This window comes from Mesoplodon bidens (genome assembly GCF_964165515.1).
Source record: "Mesoplodon bidens genome assembly, chromosome: 8".
Lineage (NCBI taxonomy): Eukaryota > Metazoa > Chordata > Mammalia > Artiodactyla > Ziphiidae > Mesoplodon > Mesoplodon bidens.
In genome coordinates this window covers 87,255,930-87,273,913 of record NC_138165.1, presented here as the reverse complement: position 1 = coordinate 87,273,913, position 17,984 = coordinate 87,255,930, and the positions used below count along the sequence as shown (strand labels likewise).

At 38.9% G+C, this 17,984-nt stretch overlaps 1 protein-coding gene across 3 annotated transcripts in view; it reads left to right on the top strand.

Annotated features, from left to right (window-relative positions):
* Positions 1-17,984, top strand: part of LANCL1 (LanC like glutathione S-transferase 1) — a 44,162-nt gene that overhangs the window by 17,675 nt on the left and 8,503 nt on the right. For all 3 annotated transcript variants that reach the window (XM_081242012.1, XM_081242013.1, XM_081242014.1), the window contains exons 4-6: positions 7,049-7,256; positions 16,231-16,366; positions 16,916-17,062. In XM_081242012.1, coding sequence (XP_081098138.1) covers positions 7,049-7,256; positions 16,231-16,366; positions 16,916-17,062 — 491 coding nt within the window. The remainder of the gene's footprint in view (positions 1-7,048; positions 7,257-16,230; positions 16,367-16,915; positions 17,063-17,984) is intronic.

The window sequence follows — 17,984 nt, the reverse complement described above, 5'->3', positions numbered from 1 at the left end:
GGTAAGATCACACAGCTGGGAAGTGGCAGAGCTAGGCTTCAATCCCAGGCAGTGATTCCTGAACCTGTGCTTCTTAATGACTACTATGCTGAAGGAGTTATCACCTATTATGGTAGTCTGAATAGAAGCTCTTCCTAATTTGACAGTTACAAAGCAGTACACTGTAGGGCACTGAGGGAAGGAAGGAGGAAAGTATATATCTCCGTTTTTAAAATTTTAATCTCTTTTCCTATTTAGCTCTGGAAATAGATAACAGAGAAAAGAAGACACATCTTCAGAATGCTCATTTGCCTTTCTTAATTTACATTTCCACTTCTTTGTTTGGGCCAATATTATTAAATTAAGGGTGTGGAGTCACAACTAGTTTCCTCCCCACATTACCTGTATTAAAAGTACTGGAGTATTTGGAAAGCCAGCACTGTGCCCGGCTTTAATCTGAAGACTGACTGGGTGCACTAGTCAGTGTAGTGTTTACACCCAGGCTTTGTGGAGAGTAACTACAGTGACTAGGAATGGGAATCCTGCCCTGAAGACCCTGTCATTTAGTTGAAGAAATGGAAACACACACTCAACACACACACTCAAAACACAAACAAAATTTAGACAGTTACAGAATAGCACATTGGAAAGTACCAACCTGCTTAAAAAGCAGGTGATCATGATGTATGGGGTTAATCAGAGAAAACTTTCATTTCTTATATTTCCACTCACCTGAAAGGAAAAAAAATTAAGTAATTGATGAGCCTTTAAAGTTTCAACTAGGGAATAATTTATTTGAAACTTAGGTTGGAACAACCCATGCCCCCGCCTATAGGAAGTTCTTGTCTCCGTATCACTCAAAACTATTAAGACCCATTCTTGGGCATTAGCTGAACATCTCTAGTGGCTCCAGCAGTACCCGTAATCTGAACATGATTTTTCCCACCAGAGTACATGAAGAGAGTCTTCAAAAGCACCTAACCTACAAGGAAATAACTTGCAGATCTGAAGTACCATGGCAAAGGTTTTTACATCAGTGTAGGCTGGTGGTAAAATAAGTGAATAATGTTAAGGAATAATCTCTAAAATGCAGAATTACAGAGAAGTGCTTTGAGAGCTTCATACATCTGTGGAGATTTGTATCATCTCCATAGACATTTGAGATGCATCGAGGTCTTGATTGGTCAAGATGAATAGGACTAATGATCCCTCAGAAATCCAAAGGCTTAGTATTAATTACTTCTCAACAGCTGGCTACATTTATAGTACTACTGGGGATAAGTAGCTGAGTAAGGAAACTGCAGATTTAGAAGTGTCCCTAAACAGTTTACCCTCCCTTCCCAGAGTTGTAGCTACAGAAGGAAACAGAATAGAAAAAATCTGGTTCAGAGCTTCCATACTGAAAGCCAGGACATATTCTTGTGTTACAGCAAAGTTTTATTTGTTTTTGTCTTTCAAGTAAATTAGTTTTCAACATTTCAAAACCAAGATATTTATAGGATGAGCTGTGAGGCAGTGCCGGACATCCTGAACTTCTTATGAAGAATGACCTCTGTCCCTGGTGTTCAAAACAGTGCTGTCCTTAGACCATTCTGCTGTGATGGATAATTTCTTTCCTGTCCATACAACAGCCGCTAGCCACATGTGGCTATCGAGCACTTGAAATGCGGCTAGTGTGACTGAGAAACTGAATTTTAAATTTGTTTACCTTTAACTAACTTAAGTTTCTATAGATACTTATGGTTAGAATCTGTCACATTGGACACTGCAGTTCTGAGCATCCAAACAGGCTCCAGGAGTTATAAGGTCAAAGTAATAGATAGCTGGGTTTCTACCGGCCTCTGAGATCACAGGAGATAAGTAGGTTCTTTTCTTATTTTTTGGAGGACATTTGTCCAGCCTCTCTTCCCCGAACTCAGACTCATATATCCAGCTGCCTACTTGACAATTTCACTTGGATGTGAATAAACATCTCAAACCTAACCTGTCCAAGGTTTGGCTCCCTCTTTCTGCCACCTCCCTGCCAGGCCCTGTGTTAGACACTTCTAGTGCTCGTCCATATCAGGTTGTCCCTCTCCTTCTGGGGTCCCGGGAGGATTAGACCTCTCAACTTCATTGTAGTTAGATGAGGCCACCTCTTCTGTTCCAGGGGCTCCAGGTGGAACCCCTGGACCAGAAGAGGTCACTTCCAAGCCAAAGAATGCAATTGCTGGTATGGTGCCCTGCAGTACTCTTCATGTTATGTATGTCCCTAATAAAGTCCTATATATTCAGTCCCATCTTAGAGGACCTGGACTAACACATATTAGCCAAACTTATCTTTGAAAAATGCTGTTTTTGAATACTCCTCCTCTACATAAACTGACAGTAGATTAACCTCAGATCTAAATTTGTGTCTAGTTTTTAATAATTTGAACCCCCAAGGAGTCCAGCCTTACTAATCAGGTCATCCTCTAGTCTTCTTGTCCACGTGGATTTGCTCAGATAATTCCACGTGCTGGGAGTACTCTCTGCATTTGCTCCATTTCGGGCTTCCCACAAATGAAGCTCCCCTTTCAGTCCACACCCCACCCATAACTACTTCCTGATGGTGTTTTTTTTTTCCCCTGGGATAGAGCGGATACTCTGCCCACTTGTCTGTTCCTTCTCCACCAAGTCAGCTTCCAAGGCTCTGAATAACTACGGAATTAACATACCATTTCTAAAACAATTACTGACTTCACATGCTTAATTCTAAATGGTACTTTACTGATATTACTTAAATTTGTCTAGTTTTGCATGTAAAATAGAGATGATATCCCTATAACAACTTTCCTGTACCCTCTGGGAAATAAAGTAAGACATCATCCAGAGTAGGAATAATCTCTTGTTCCTGAAGGAAAGTACTCATTACTTAACAGAATTAGGATATTATCCTAAATATTTATTGTAAAGTCACCTTTAATGACTTGAGAATTAATGGGAAAATAATGGATTCGATTTTGCTTTACTGATTTCTCAGCGTATCTCTCTTCAGGTGGATTATTTTCTTTTTTAAATATGTCAGAATGTTTAAGTCATATATATGAGCAAATCTAACAAGATAGTAAAATTAAGACCAAAAAGCATTAGTTTTCATGGCTTTGTGACAGTCATTATCATGGAGTGGACCAGCTAAAACAGAGAAGAATATTTAACTTAAATTTTATATCAATGAAAATGTCAAACTTCATCCAGATTCATAAAAAGGTAGGGTGGTCTTCCATTTTTTTAACAAAATAATTCTAAAGTCTAAAACAACTCAGAGCATGTTTTTACAATTAAATTCAATCAATTTTAAATCTCATTTCAATATTTTCTGGTCTAGAAGAAGAGGTGAAAGGGGTAGAAGAGGAAGCAAATCTTGATTAGTCTACCTTTTGCTTAGCAAACAGTATAGAAGGACATTTTATCTGCTGCTCAAATCTAAGCCCAAGAATATTCTTGATTAAGTAACATATTCTGTGATTAAAGAAAAAAAACATTAAAAAGTTTAAACTCCGTTCATCATCCTGTATTGAGCCTCATGACCAGTTTTGATGGTTGTCATCCTAGAAGCCAGTAAGAAACATTCTTTCTCATTATATTAAATGTCCTTTAGGGACTGGAATCGTATTTGGAGATGAGTTTATGAATGGATACAACTGTAATCTTCCCCCCCAAACCTGGCCCTCCCCTAGAGGTGTTTGCCATCTCAGAGGATGGCACCATTGTCCATCTAGCTGTTGAAGTTAGGCATCTGGGAGTCATCTTGATATTTCCCTCTCAGTCGTTCCCCACCAGGTTCTGTTGACTTTTACCTTCCAAGACAAGTATCTTTCCAGTTCAGTCTCACGTCATCTTTGCTGCAGCTACTCTTATCTCTCACTTGTGCTCCTGAACTATCCCCCTGAAATTGCTCCTCCTGCATCCACTGTGCCATATACTCTTTTCCAAACCCTACAGTTCAATTACGGTGAACTTTTAAAAACATGATTTAATTATGCTCTTGAATGGTGCTTTTCAAATAAAACCCAAAATCCTGAGCTGGTTTATAAGACCCTATGTGGTCTACCTTCAGCCTACCTCCCCAGCTTTGAAGAGAGCTGTATTCTTTAGGAGTAGGCTTACTAGCATAAGGGGAATGCACCTAAAATAACAGTCGCTTTAACACAACAGAATTTCTGTCTTGTGTAAAGCAATCGGTGTGTGGCAGCTTCACAGTCCTTCGGGTTCTAAGCTTCTTTGATCTTGATGCTTTACCGTCCTCATCACAGAGCTGCCACTTCATGGTCTAAAATGGCTGCTCCAGCTACACCATCACATCTGCATTCCAGCCAGGAAGGAAGAAATGGCAGGTCCCCTCCCTTCAAGAACATTTTCTGAATTTACCCCCATTATTCCCACTATGTCTTATTGGTCAGAACTTACCCATGCACATGGCCATACCCATCTGCAAAGGAGACTGTTCTGGGCCGCCATGTGCCTAGCTAAAATCCAGGGCAGTATTGTTTAGAGAAGAGGGAGATAGATTTGGGGGGACCACTTAGCAGTGTCTATTATAAGAGCTAAATCCTTATCTTCCAGAGTGGAGTGTGAATCAAAAATAACTGATAAAGAAAAATCAAGAGAAAGTACATAGCATATTATTAGAAATATGGAGGCAGATATTAGAGGAAATAGATAAAATGATTGAAAGTGGTTGCTTCTGGGAGACAGGAGTAGATTGGGGCAGGAGACTGCAAATGCATATTAAGCCTTATAGTACTGTTTGACTTCTTCCATGAAGAACAAATTTATTTTGATAAAAAGTACATTTTGAAAAGAGTTTTTAAAAGCATGGACTGAGGCCAGGGTTGTGAGTACACATAAGGACTGGATGAGTTTACCCTGCAGAGCCCTTGAAGTTGTGTTTTTATTTCCCACCTTGCCAATTATCGCTCAGCCTTCAGTATTTATGCAAAGGTGTTGTTATATGCGTGAATATTGTCAAAGGTTAGAAGATCATAAGAATCAAGTTCAAGATACTTGGTCACAGGCAAGTCCCCCATTTTTTCTATTATTAAATTAGGCCACCTGGGGTATAAAATATTGATGAGGCATTAAATGTCTTTGACTTAGGCATTTTGTCTTATTTTCCTGACCTAGACTGATTTGTAATAAGGTTGTCCAGGAGGATTTTTCTGATTGGCAGCAGCACTCCTCACTTCAAACCCTTTTCATCCTTTAGTGTCTTGTAGCAGGGAAGAAGGTAGGCACTGTAAACTGCAACCTACAGAAGATTGCTTAATCAAAATATGCAGACACAGAGGCCCAGAATGAAAAGACAGAGAGAAACAGAACCTGAGGTGATGGAAAGCTAATTGTCTGCTGATCAAAAAGAAAAAAAAAAATTTTTCATCTAAATGAAATACTGTGAGACTTGAGAAATGATTACCTGTTTTTCATGAGAAATGCATCAAACCTTAAAATTACACACCTTAATGGGTTTTGTTTGTTAAATGTTTAGGCCAAGAGGAATTGTTGATAATAAGAGACAAAGGTCTGGAAAGGAAAACCATCACTGGGCTTGTATTTAATCACTTTTTATTTTCTCAGATCTCAGTCATGTCATTATCTGGCCTCGGTCCCTACATAACTTAATTAGAGGAGTACAGGCAGTGATGGGAACAGGAGGGCAAAATGAAAGGGTAACAATTTAAATGGATTGCCTGCAGATGCCTGGTATGGATGGAGATGAAGCCTATTAAGGACCTAATTCTAGAAGAAGCTCTTGACATTGATCATTTGTGAAAAGGAGAATTTTTTTTCTTACCCACGTACAGGTTTTGTACACTTATGTCTACAAAGCTTAAGTATTGGTACATCTGATCAGCAGCTTGTAGAATTACTAACACCAAGTCACTTTGAAAGAGTAGACAAGGTTATTAACTTTGGCAGAAAATGAATATTTGGCCTTAATATACATGTGAAATTGAATTGTCTGTAGCACAAAGCTTTGGAAATTACCCATGCAAGATAAGAAAACTATCTAAGTTTAAAATTGTCCTCAGTACAGTGAAAATTAATTTTGCAAACTGCATTTTTACTGCATTGAAATCCATAAAGAGATTGGCTCTGTTAATTTAGATTTAAACAGAGGTTCTGTGTCTTCTAAAAATGGTAAATGAGATGGAAAATGCACTTTAAGGGGAGAAATGAGTTTCTGGAAATGCTGCAGGCAGGCAGGCTCCCTACCCCACATCTTTGAGTCTGCCCTGAGACTAGTCAGCTTCAGAGGAAAGGCTCTATCTACTGTGACAGGCATTTGGAATGAGGACATGCAGACAAGGCCTCAATTACATATAGCAGGCTTCAAGAGTAGGATAAGAAGCAAATCAAGTAAAGCCCAAAGCAAAAGGCATTGGCAGCTTTTCTAGTATAGTTCCTAAAGTGGCTGGGTCCTTGACAGTGAAAAAAAAAACAAAACTGGGAAACTGAATATATTTTCTTAGATCTCAAATAACTTAATGGTTTTCTTATAATCCCCTGCCTGGAACCATACTGGGATAGAGGATTTGGTTACTCTACCTGTCTTCTCATGCAAAAAATGATCTTCTATATAAAGAAAAAATCTAGTTTTTCATTCCCTAGTCTTTGAATCTCTTTAGCTCTTAAGAACAAACATTTCTTGTTTAAGTAAATTATTATTTGTAAAATAAATAGGTTTTTTTAACCTATTTACCAAAGGTTGATTACCTATGATTTTAACCATCAAAAAGAATACATAAGCACAATAACCAGAGTGCAACAAGGATTAATATTAAACTTTAGGTTTAGAGTTCTTAGAGTTCCTATTTTAATTTAGAGTTGTAATGATGAGGAAACTGAGAACAAGGAAGTGTCTGCCTACTGTTCTTAGAGCTACTTAGTAATAAAGCTGAGTCTAGACTGAGGTCATCTGAACTTCCAGATACTTTACGTATTTGTTATAGCTTATCAAAAATCAACACTGCTGAGTAGACAGTACACCAAAATAATACAGTCAACTGCTCTTTCCTCATCTGTACATGATTTTCTTTTTGCTTTTCAGGTATTGCTGTGCTTTACTTACACCTCTATGATGTGTTTGGGGACCCTACCTACCTACAGATGGCACATGGCTATGTAAAGCAAAGTCTGAACTGTTTGACCAAGCATTCCATCACCTTCCTTTGTGGGGATGGGGGTCCCCTGGCAGTGGCTGCTGTGGTGCATCACAAGATGAACAATGAGAAGCGGGCAGAAGACTGCATCACCCGGTAATGATGTTTCTGAGAATTATACATTATGCCTTAATTCTGTGTGTGTTAGCAAAAGAACACTTTATTGAATTTACTTTTCTCTCAGCAGTACATCTTACTGCTGTCATTTGATCAATCACATTATTCCTGAGTTGTAGTTAAGAAACAACCATTATAATCCTTATTTTATTGCAAGGTATAATGACACTGGGCTTCCCTGGTGGCGCAGTGGTTAAGAATTCGCCTGCCAAGGCAGGGGACACGGGTTTGAGCCCTGGTCCGGGAAGATCCCACATGCCGCAGAGCAACTAAGCCCGTGCACCACAACTACTAAGCCTGCGCTCTAGAGCCTGCATGCCACAACTACTGAAGCCCGCACACCCTAGAGCCCGTGCTCCGCAACAAGAGAAGCCACCGCAATGAGAAGCCCGCGCACTGCAACCAAGAGTAGTCCCCACTCGCCACAACTAGAGAAAGCCCACATGCAGCAAGGAATACCCAACGCAGCCAAAACATAAATAAATTAAATAAATTTTAAAAATTTTTTAAAAAAGATATAATCACACTGACATGTTCCAGATCAAACATCAGTTCCTTAGCATAAATGAGATCAAAAGCCTAATCATGTGATTACTAATCCAAGGTGCTATCCAGAATCAATAATCTGAAGAAACATGGTACACGTGCTGCAGTGGGCTTGGAGAGGCCTCTGAAGGGAACACAGAGTCAAAACTGCTTTGCTTACAGGCAAATGACATGCAAATCCAGATTTTCAATTTTAATGTAAATCAGGGCAACCCACTAGAATTTTGTGAATCATGAAGAATTATGAAACTTTTATACAAATAAACTACAGTTTTTGCTTTAGTAGAGTGTATTGAACACTTTCAGAATTCTACTAAGAAATCTGGCTGCCATGCAACTCTTCATGCCGTGCTGTTAGGCTCCCCATAAGTATGCTAACACGCAGATAGTTGCAATTACAGCAGAGGTTTCTTTGGTTTGTTGTTTAATAGACTTGACTTTTTAGAGCAGTTTTCAATTCACAGCAGAATTGAGAGGAAGGTACAGAGATTTCCCATACACCCCCTGACCCACACATGCATAGCCTCCCCTGTTATCAACATCCTCCACCAGAGTACACTTGCTGCAATCGATAAACCTGCATTCACAGATCATAATCACCCAAAGTCTGTAGTTCACTCTTGGCATTGTACATTTCATGGGTTTGGATAAATGTGTAATGACATGTATCCAACATTATAGTATCATACAGAGTAGTTTCACTGCCCTAAAAATCTTCGCTCTGCCTATTAATCCCTCCTCTCTTCTTCCTAACCCCTGGCAACTATTGGTCTTTTTACTGTCTCCACAGTTTTGCCTTTTCCAGAATGTCACAGAGTTGGAATCGTATAATATGTAGCCTTTTCAGATTGGCTTCTTTCACTTAGTAATATGCATTTAGATTTTTCCATGTCTTTTCATGGCTTGATAGCTCATTTTTTTTTTAGAGCTGAATAATATTCCATTGTCTGGATGTACCACAGTTTATGTATTCGTTCACCTACTGAAGGACACCTTAGTTTCTTCCAAGTTTCGGCAATTATAAACAAAGCTGTTAAAAACATCCATTTGCAGGTTTTTGTGTGGACATAAGTTTCCAGCTCTTTCTGGTAAATACCAAGGACCATGATTGCTGGATTGTATGGTAAGACTATGTTTAGTTTTAGGAGAAACTTATAAACTGTCTTCAAAAGTGGCTGTACTATTTTGCATTCCCACCAGCAGTGAATGAGAGTTCCTGTTGCTCCACATCTTTGCCAGCATTTGGTGTTGTCAGTGTTCCAGATTTTGGCCATTTTAATAGATGTGTACTCGTATCTCATTGTTAGCTTAATTTGCATTTCTCTGATGACATATGTCTCGGGGCATCTTTTCATATACTTATTTGCCATTTGTATATCTTCTTTGGTAAAGTGTCTGTTAAAGTTTAGCCCATTTTTTAAGTGGGCCTGGCAACATTTTAATTAGTGATCATCTCTGAGTTGACCATGGTTTTTGATTCGCACTATTCATTCTTATAAATTACTGTTAGAATAGCATTATCATTTCTGATTTTATTTGGTGAGGATCCCTCTGCTTTAGAGGTTCACAAGCAAGTCTCATTCAATGAATCACCCTTAACTTTCATAAAAATAAATAGTGGCCTTTATAGTCTATATATAATGCCGGCCTCTCTCAAAATATGTATAGCCAAATAGTAATAGTTTGGTATGTGAAGAATGTTAATAGGTATTAAATGAAAACAAGAGTTGTGTATTCAGACACAGTGAGGACCACTAATTAAACAAAGTTACATATGTGCCTTTACTGACTGCTCAGAGTGTTCAGTAGCTTTTATATTTGGGGGAAACCCAGGGGACTCTAGGGAACAGAATTTGCCACGCTTGTCATGTAGGCAGCCCTTTTTCCTCAGGACATCTTCAGGCCTGTGGTTCTAACACTCTTTGGGGAACAATACCATATATTTATACTGGTTTATTATAAAACACTCTTAAGAGAGTAAACTAAAATTTCTTTTTTTTTTGATACCTTGGTATTAAAGGTGTTTTTGTTATTTATATCTTTGTTTTATTACATTTCAACAGTATTTTATTTATAGACTTGCTAAGGTTAAAAATATAAAATGTGGATATATGATAGGAAATAGCCTGTTTGTGGATGCAGATTTAATTTTTTAGATTTCTAGAGTTCATGGCAGACCAGAAAGAAAAAAAGAATTATTTGTAAATTACTTTCACATCTCCTCCCTTTTAAGGGAAAAAATTCTAAGTCTTTTCAGTTCAGCTTCAGGAAATCCAACATTACTTGATGTCATCAATTATTTAATAAACCTAGTGGGCTTCCCTGGTGGCGCAGTGGTTGGGAGTCCGCCTGCCGGTGCGGGGGACACGGGTTCGTGCCCTGGTCTGGGAGGATCCCACATGCCGTGGAGCGGCTGAGCCCATGAGCCATGGCCGCTGAGCCTGCGCGTCCGGAGTCTGTGCTCTGCAACGGGAGAGGCCACAGCAGTGACAGGCCCGCGTACCGCAAAAGGGAAAAAAAAAAAAACAAAAACCTACTTACTTGTTTTACTTTTTACCTCACCTTTTTCCTCACATCACACAGCCCTTTTATATCACAGACACTCATATTCTCCATGTGGTGTCTGTGTTGTGCTCTACTGCCAGCAGAGTATTTCAGCTTACCATTCCTGTATCTGCTTAATATAGTGGTCTTTCAGAATCATAATCTTGAGTTTTAGAAACCAAAAGGACCTTTGGGATTAATGAAAGTCTAATCCTTAGACAAACTGAAATCCAAAGAAATCAGTTTCCCTAAGGTAGGGGTTCTTCGCTTTGGAATTTTGAGAATCTTAGGGCTTCCAGAGGTATATAGAAAACCCCCAAATTGTATTCAACATGGAGAGAACATTTATTACACTTTTCTTGGAGGGGTCTGTGACTCCCCAAAGGGAGTGTGTGTGCACGTGTGTGCGTTCATGTCCAAATTGTCCACAGTTGTCTGAAGCAAGTGTTGGGGAAGATAATAAATAGCACTAGTTCTTCCTACTGCTTGGTTTATACTGTCTGTTTTCTCCCTTCCTTCTATACAGAGATAGTTGGTGTCACTACACAAATAAAGAGCATTGCCTGTTTTGTGCCCAGTTAAGTGACTATAGCATATAGCGTGCTTTGGGGCCAGCACTTACAGTGATGAAGCACTTTGGCTTTCTGGTCAGAAAATGTTATACCCTGTCTCTTTTGTAGTGTGATGAGTAAGAAAAGGACTTCTTTTTAAAATTACAAACTTTTGATGACAAAAGGCAAAAACTCTCCAGTAACACCCTGGGGAAATATTGGTAGGAGTGGAACAGAATTATCCTGCTTTTATATGTCTTTTTTCTTCCTTCAGTGACTTGCCTCTTCTAAAGATCAGTTGCTATTAATATCAACATAGCAAAACAAATAAATGGAGCTGCAATGATATGGGTTTGAGGGTTTCTGAAAACATATAAAATAACCATTTGATTGATAAATGCTGTCATTTGCATGTAAAACATGGATTTAAAGTCCTGCTTTTAGTAATTGTCAGATCCAACTAATAAGTTTTATTTTTTATTTTTTTAGGGAACGTACCAACAGTTTTTTTCCTTTGTCTTTCTCTTTCTGACTTTGTTTTTAACTTTTATTGAAATACGGTTGATTTACAATATTGTGTTTCAGGTGTACAATAAAATGATTCAGTTATATATATAGTATATATATATTCTTTTTAAGAATCTTTTCTATTATAGGTTATTATAAGATATTGAGTACAGTTCCCTGTGCTACACAGTAGGTCCTTGTTGATTATCTATTTTATATATAGTAGGGTGTATATTTTAATCCCAAACTCCTAATTAATCCCTCCCCCCACCCTTTCCCCTTTGGTAACCATAAGTTTGTTTTCTCTGTCTGTGAAACTGTTTCTGTTTTGTAAATAAGTTCATTTTATCATTTTTTAAATTCCATATATAAGTGATATCATATGATATTTGTCCTTCTCTCCCTGACTTACTTCATTTATAATAATCATCTCTAGGTCCAGCCATGTTGCTGCAAATGGCATTATTTCATTCTTTTTTATGGCTAAGTAGTATTCCATTGTATATATATATACCACATCTTCTTTATCCATTCATCTGTCACTGGACTCTTAGGTTGCTTGTTTGCTTCCATGTCTTGGGTATTGTAAATAGTGCACTATGAACACTGGGTTAGATACATGCAACTAATCAGTTTTAATGAATTGAATTTAAATCCAGAAAAAAATGGAATACTTCCTTCTTAAGTATTATTATAATGAGGTGCACTGAACAATACTTTATTTTCGAGTGTTTGAAAGGTACTTGCCATCAACTTCCTAGATGCAAATGTGTTTGGTTGCAAAATAATTGGTATGCTAATTTATATCGCCACCTAGTGGTAATGAAGGTCATAGCATTGGCAAATAAAGGAATGGTGTTTTCTAATTCAGTGGTTCAAACACATTTTATTTAGGTGAAGACATCATTGGAGTTAATGCAATATGCAATAATTGTTTTTAGTAACTCCCATAGAGCAGTATTTGTTTAAAAAATTGATAGTCATTTCCCTCTTTGAATAGTTCTTTCAATACCCTTTACAAAAATCAAGAGTGCTTTTCTATCTCTAAATTCTATACAGTTTGATACATTTATATTAATAATAATAAATTCTTATGAAGACTCTGAGATGTTCGTTCTGTTTACTACAACAGTTGAGTTTGTATCTAATAACAGATTTTATTAAGTTCTCAACATTACTGAGCTGCCAGTTCTGGTGTGAGAAAAAAATAGAATTTTTGTTAATAAATGTTTTTAAGTTATTTAAAAATATTAGGGGTATTGTGTGTGTGTGTGTGTGTGTGTGTGTGTGGTATTGAAGTAGAAAAAAATGGTCCATAACCACCCAGATAACTCTGTTGGCACTGGGGGGAAAAAAGTCCATCAAGGTATTACAAGAAAATTGAAAGCAACCTCTGACCACTGTGTCCCTATTCCTAACATAACCACTGTTCCACTGTGAGTTAAATGCCTGTGTTTGTAATAGAGAAAAATGCATGAGCCAACATTTGCATATTTAACCAATTTGATTGAGATGCCTCCATTTGTTGAGGTATAATATGGACAGATTTAACTTTGTCAGTAACTGCAACCAGCCAAGCTTTTTCAAACCCCTCTCTCCTGTTGGGGAATAAGTTCCCTTAAGGATGCTTTCATAACTTTTCCTCAGTCATTGTTTCATAACTGTCAGACCTTTTTACTCACTAAAATCATCTCATTCTGCTTATTTAAACATGTCTTCTTCATTTTTAAGCCTAAGTATTCCCCGCCCACCACAGGCTTGTGGAAGTGGGGAGGGAGGGGTTGGGAGAGGATTGTTTTCTCTTTCACAAGTATCTTCCTTTCAGAGTTAGGACTCTCTACCTACTGATGTATAGCCTGGTGGTAGCAGTTTTTGTTTTCTTGGTTGTAGATACTGGTTGCCTCCAGAGATTAGAGGTAGGGGCTATATACCCTCTCAGCTATCACCTTACCACTGAGTAAATGAAGGCACAAGCAGTTAACCAAACTCTACGAAATGTACAAACATTTATTAGGAAGAAGACACACACACACACACACACACACACACACACGATTAGTCCTCTGCCCTGTTCTTGTGGCTCAGAGAAAGCCACGTCATCCTTTGACCCTTCTTAGATCTTACTCATCAAACGGTGCTAGAGCCCGTACCATCTCCCAGATGTCCCACCCATCTTCACCACTCATTCCACCAATGAAATCCATTTTCTAACATTCTTTACTACACTTATTATCAAATCCTCTGGTGTAAATTTTTTTTTTTTTTTTTTTTTTTTTCTGTACGCGGGCCTCTCACTGCTGTGGCCTCTCCCGTTGCGGAGCACAGGCTCCGGACACACAGGCTCCGCGGCCATGGCTCGCGGGCCCAGCCGCTCCACGGCATGTGGGATCTTCCGGGATAGGGGCACGAACCCGTGTCCCCTGCATCGGCAGGCGGACTCTCAACCACTGCGCCACCAGGGAAGCCCTATGGTGTAAATTTTGATAAAGTTATTTGAAGTGCCAAGTCTCTCTGAATGTTGATTCCTTACTAGAATACTTCAAATATAACCAATCACTCCAGGGATATGATTTCTGATACTTCAAATGCTTATTAACCATTCTTAGTATATAAAGTTAAATAATATACATACACAGGCATTGTTTATACGTAACTACTTTAAAAATACGTTTTTAAATCAGAAGGGACCATTCATTTTATAGATGAGAAATTAAAAGTATAGAGATTAAATAGCATGTTTAGTGTCATAAGCTACCCGGTGACAAGGTCATTTTTTTGGTAAGGCTAATGTCCTCTCATTACTACTCTTCTCCAGAAATTCCCTGACTCTACCCCCCATACTTTTTTAGTATACCAATATCATTTTGTCCAGTTTCACAAAAAATTAAATTGTTTTAATAATTTAAATGGTCTCACATTGAATTTATAGAATAATTTAAGGATAATTGGGGTGTGCTTTCAAAATTTCATGAAAAATGTATGTGATGAAAAATGTGATGAAAATGTGATGAAAAATGTAGAATAGCAAGGACATTTTCCCTACCTATCATATTTCCTGCCCCCACCACCAAAAAAAAAAAAAAAAAAGGTTCATTCTCAGAGTTCAGACTACAAGTACAGTTGCATCCCTGAGCTCTTATCCCTCTGTGAGCTCCACCTACTTTCTGGTTCCCTGGTACTTCCCTTGTTGGTTCTCTGGAAAGAAATCTGAGGCTTTGGTTATCCTACTCAGGCACACACTTCCCACGAATGTGCCTGCATCTTGGGGGTCAAGTGATGGGGATGCTAGAAGGAGAAGTGAGGCAATGGGCCTTCCCTCACCCCCTCACCCCCTCACCCCTGGGACCACAGCCCCTCCAGTCAGTGAGGACAGGTCCCCCCCTCAGAGTTTTGGCTCCTATTGCCTTGGCTTCTGCTGCCACCATGAGATTGCTTGTGGCCTAGGGAGTGAAAGAACAGAAAAATGAAAATAAAGAAAAATGAGGTGTTTTACCCACTCTCTCTGATATTAAGAGTTCCCCTTCCTGGTCTTTCTTGAGATAAAACTAAAGGGCTCTTTCCGGGACTGTCTCTGTCAGCACTTTGATGCCCACTTCCAGGTTTCAGGCGGCACTGAGTTCAGGCCAGGGAAATACCAGAGGGGAAAATGTGGTAAACTCACCACGGATTTGGCAGTACTTCAGGTTCTGGTCATCCCCATTCTGCCGACTACTGTTTAGTTTTCAGGGCTCTCAGTAGCAGCTTCACACATTCTCTCTAGGTTTTGGAGCTACATATACTGACTGGGAGAGGCAGGTTGGCATATGCTTACTCCACCTGACCTGGAACCAGAACCGAAAACAACTTTTTTTTTTGAGTTTTTTGAGAAGCTGAACTGAGTCTATCAATAGGGAGCTAATAAATTATAATACATTCATTCAGTGGAATACTGTACAACTGTGATAAAGAATGAGATCACTCTGTATGTGATGATAAGGAATGGTTGTCAAGATGTATTGTTCAATAACAAAGCCACAAAACACTTGGGGAAATATGTTTATAAATAAGTATATGTACTCTTATATGTGCATACAATAGTTCTAGGAATATACAAGATACTGGTAATCATGGTTATTTCTAAAGAGAAGGAGTAGGAGCTGGGAGACTGACTGATCCCTTTGTGCTGTCGGCATGTGCTACCGTTTGTGGTAACTCAGGCTGCTATACAAACACTTCAGCTAGGCCAGATGACACATTTAAGAAATAAATCAAGCAAGGAGATAACTGGGGTGCAGCAGGCATTTCATTTTATGGAAATAGGCCCTTTGAGTGTTGACTTAGTCCTTTCCTCAGACTGAATGTTATAATAGCCAGTAGTCCTTGGCTTCTCTGACCCCAACTGGTGGTCTCAGAGCATGCTGCCATGAGGGGCTAGGGAGGCTGCAGGTGGTCCCAGCCACACTCATGTATTCCTTCATTCTTTGGACTTCTTATTTGTCAGTTCCATTGTGAGCTGAAGAAAAGAAATGTAGTTGATGGTTCATCTTTGAACCCTGATTATTACCCTTTGTGGTCTGGCCCAGCCCTCTTAGTATTTAAAGTATAACAATATATAGGTTATAATATAAGTATATTTAAATATTTATATTTTATATATTTTATTATTATATACTTAAAATAATATAAATAATTCCATATATGTGTATATATAAAACTATATATATATATATATATTTGTGTGTGTTGTTTTAAACATATAATTTTTTAAGTATATATCTCTACCTGGTCCCTTTTACATTATCTTAAGCATGTATTTTTATTCCCAGGCTAATTCACCTACATAAGATTGATCCCCACACTCCAAATGAAATGCTCTATGGACGAATGGGCTACATCTGTGCTCTTCTCTTTGTGAACAAGAACTTTGGAGTGGAAAAGATTCCTCAAAGCCATATTCAGCAGGTACCACGTTTTTGTGCTTTTTGGAGTCTTTTTAGGATTCCACCTACCACCTGCCTAAACTATTGGTTTTGTTTCCCTGGTTGGCACATCCCAGGTAGCTGGAAGGTAAGGTATATCTTAACCTCTGAAGGTCAGGCATGATCAGAGAACCAGCAGCTTCACTTGGAGTGCTGTTGGAAACTGTATAGAGAGTGACTTGGACTAAGAAGTCCAGCTGCTCCATTTGAGAGTTTAGAGGCCATTCAGAGGAAAATAAGGGCCAGATTTCACCTCCAAGGTGCAGGTGTTCCTCTCGTATCTGAAGGAGTTTTGCTTCCCTTTGACAGGTGAATTCTTGTGAGCTGTAGTAGAAAGAGTTCAAAATCTTCCAGACTCTCCCTCTTTTAGGCAGAATAATCCCACATGCTTCTCTGAGTACAGAATCAAACTGTGCCCCTCCATGGCCATCAGGTGGTGTCGAATTTGCCACGTTCTCCAGTACCTCTTAGCAAAAAAGTTCCTTGGCGCCATTCTGATTCTTTCCTTATTTCGATCGATTTCTCCCTGCAGATTTGTGAAACAGTCTTAACCTCTGGAGAAGACCTAGCTAGAAAGAGAAACTTCACAGCAAAGACTCCACTGTTGTATGAATGGTACCAAGAATATTACGTGGGGGCCGCTCATGGCCTGGCAGGAATTTATTACTACCTGATGCAGGTAAGAGGGGATGATGATGGAGTTAGCATGTGATTCCTGACTGTACTATCTAGGGTGAGAAGACAGGTGCTCCCGCTCTAATTTTTCATTTTGCCAACCACTGCATCACTGTCCTGGTAATCACCTGGCCTAGGTAAACAGGGACAGTGCTTGTGAAAGTGCATTTAAAGTGTGTAAACATAAAAGCCACTGTGCTTTGAGATGATTGATTCGTAGGTGAGCACACTTGCCCACCTCATGCCGCTTGTGCAGACTGAAGTGTTTTGACCTATTCTTTTCGATGAAGTGCCTTCTGCTCTGCTCTTCTCTTTCAGCAGATGCCTTGAATTAGTATTATTCCACACTATAAGGCACAACCCATTGAAACAAATTTCAGGAGTAAGAACAAAATCAGTAGAAAACAAAGGAGAATATGCTGCCTAAAGCTCAGTTAGAGAGCAAAACTAAGGAGCCTTTTCAGTGGATTTTGTGTAACTTACCTGACATAGCTGAATATGCCATGCTCAATGGTTCTTCGGATCTAAAACTATTGGGGGATATCAGCCAAAGCCAAATAGACTAAGGGCAAATAGAGTTTACTGCATCAAGCATAACCTGGAAAGGGAGGTCAGAAGAGGGCTTCTCATGAGAGCATCATTTCTAGGGGCTTGTTTAACTCTCCTTAAGGAGAAATCGGCACTTTGTGTAAGAATAAGACTTGATGGTAAAAGAATATTGAATTTTTAATGACGGTAAAGGTGCCCCCCTCAACTTCCCAAAGTACAATGTGGCATAAAGAAAAGTGTTTCATTGATATGTTCTACAAGAGTGGTTGGATATAAATACCAATAGCTGGTTGAGTAGCTGGTTATAATAATGCAAAATCAACATCAGACCTATCCTCTCCCTATAACTAAACAAGGGCAACAAAGCTGAAAAACAA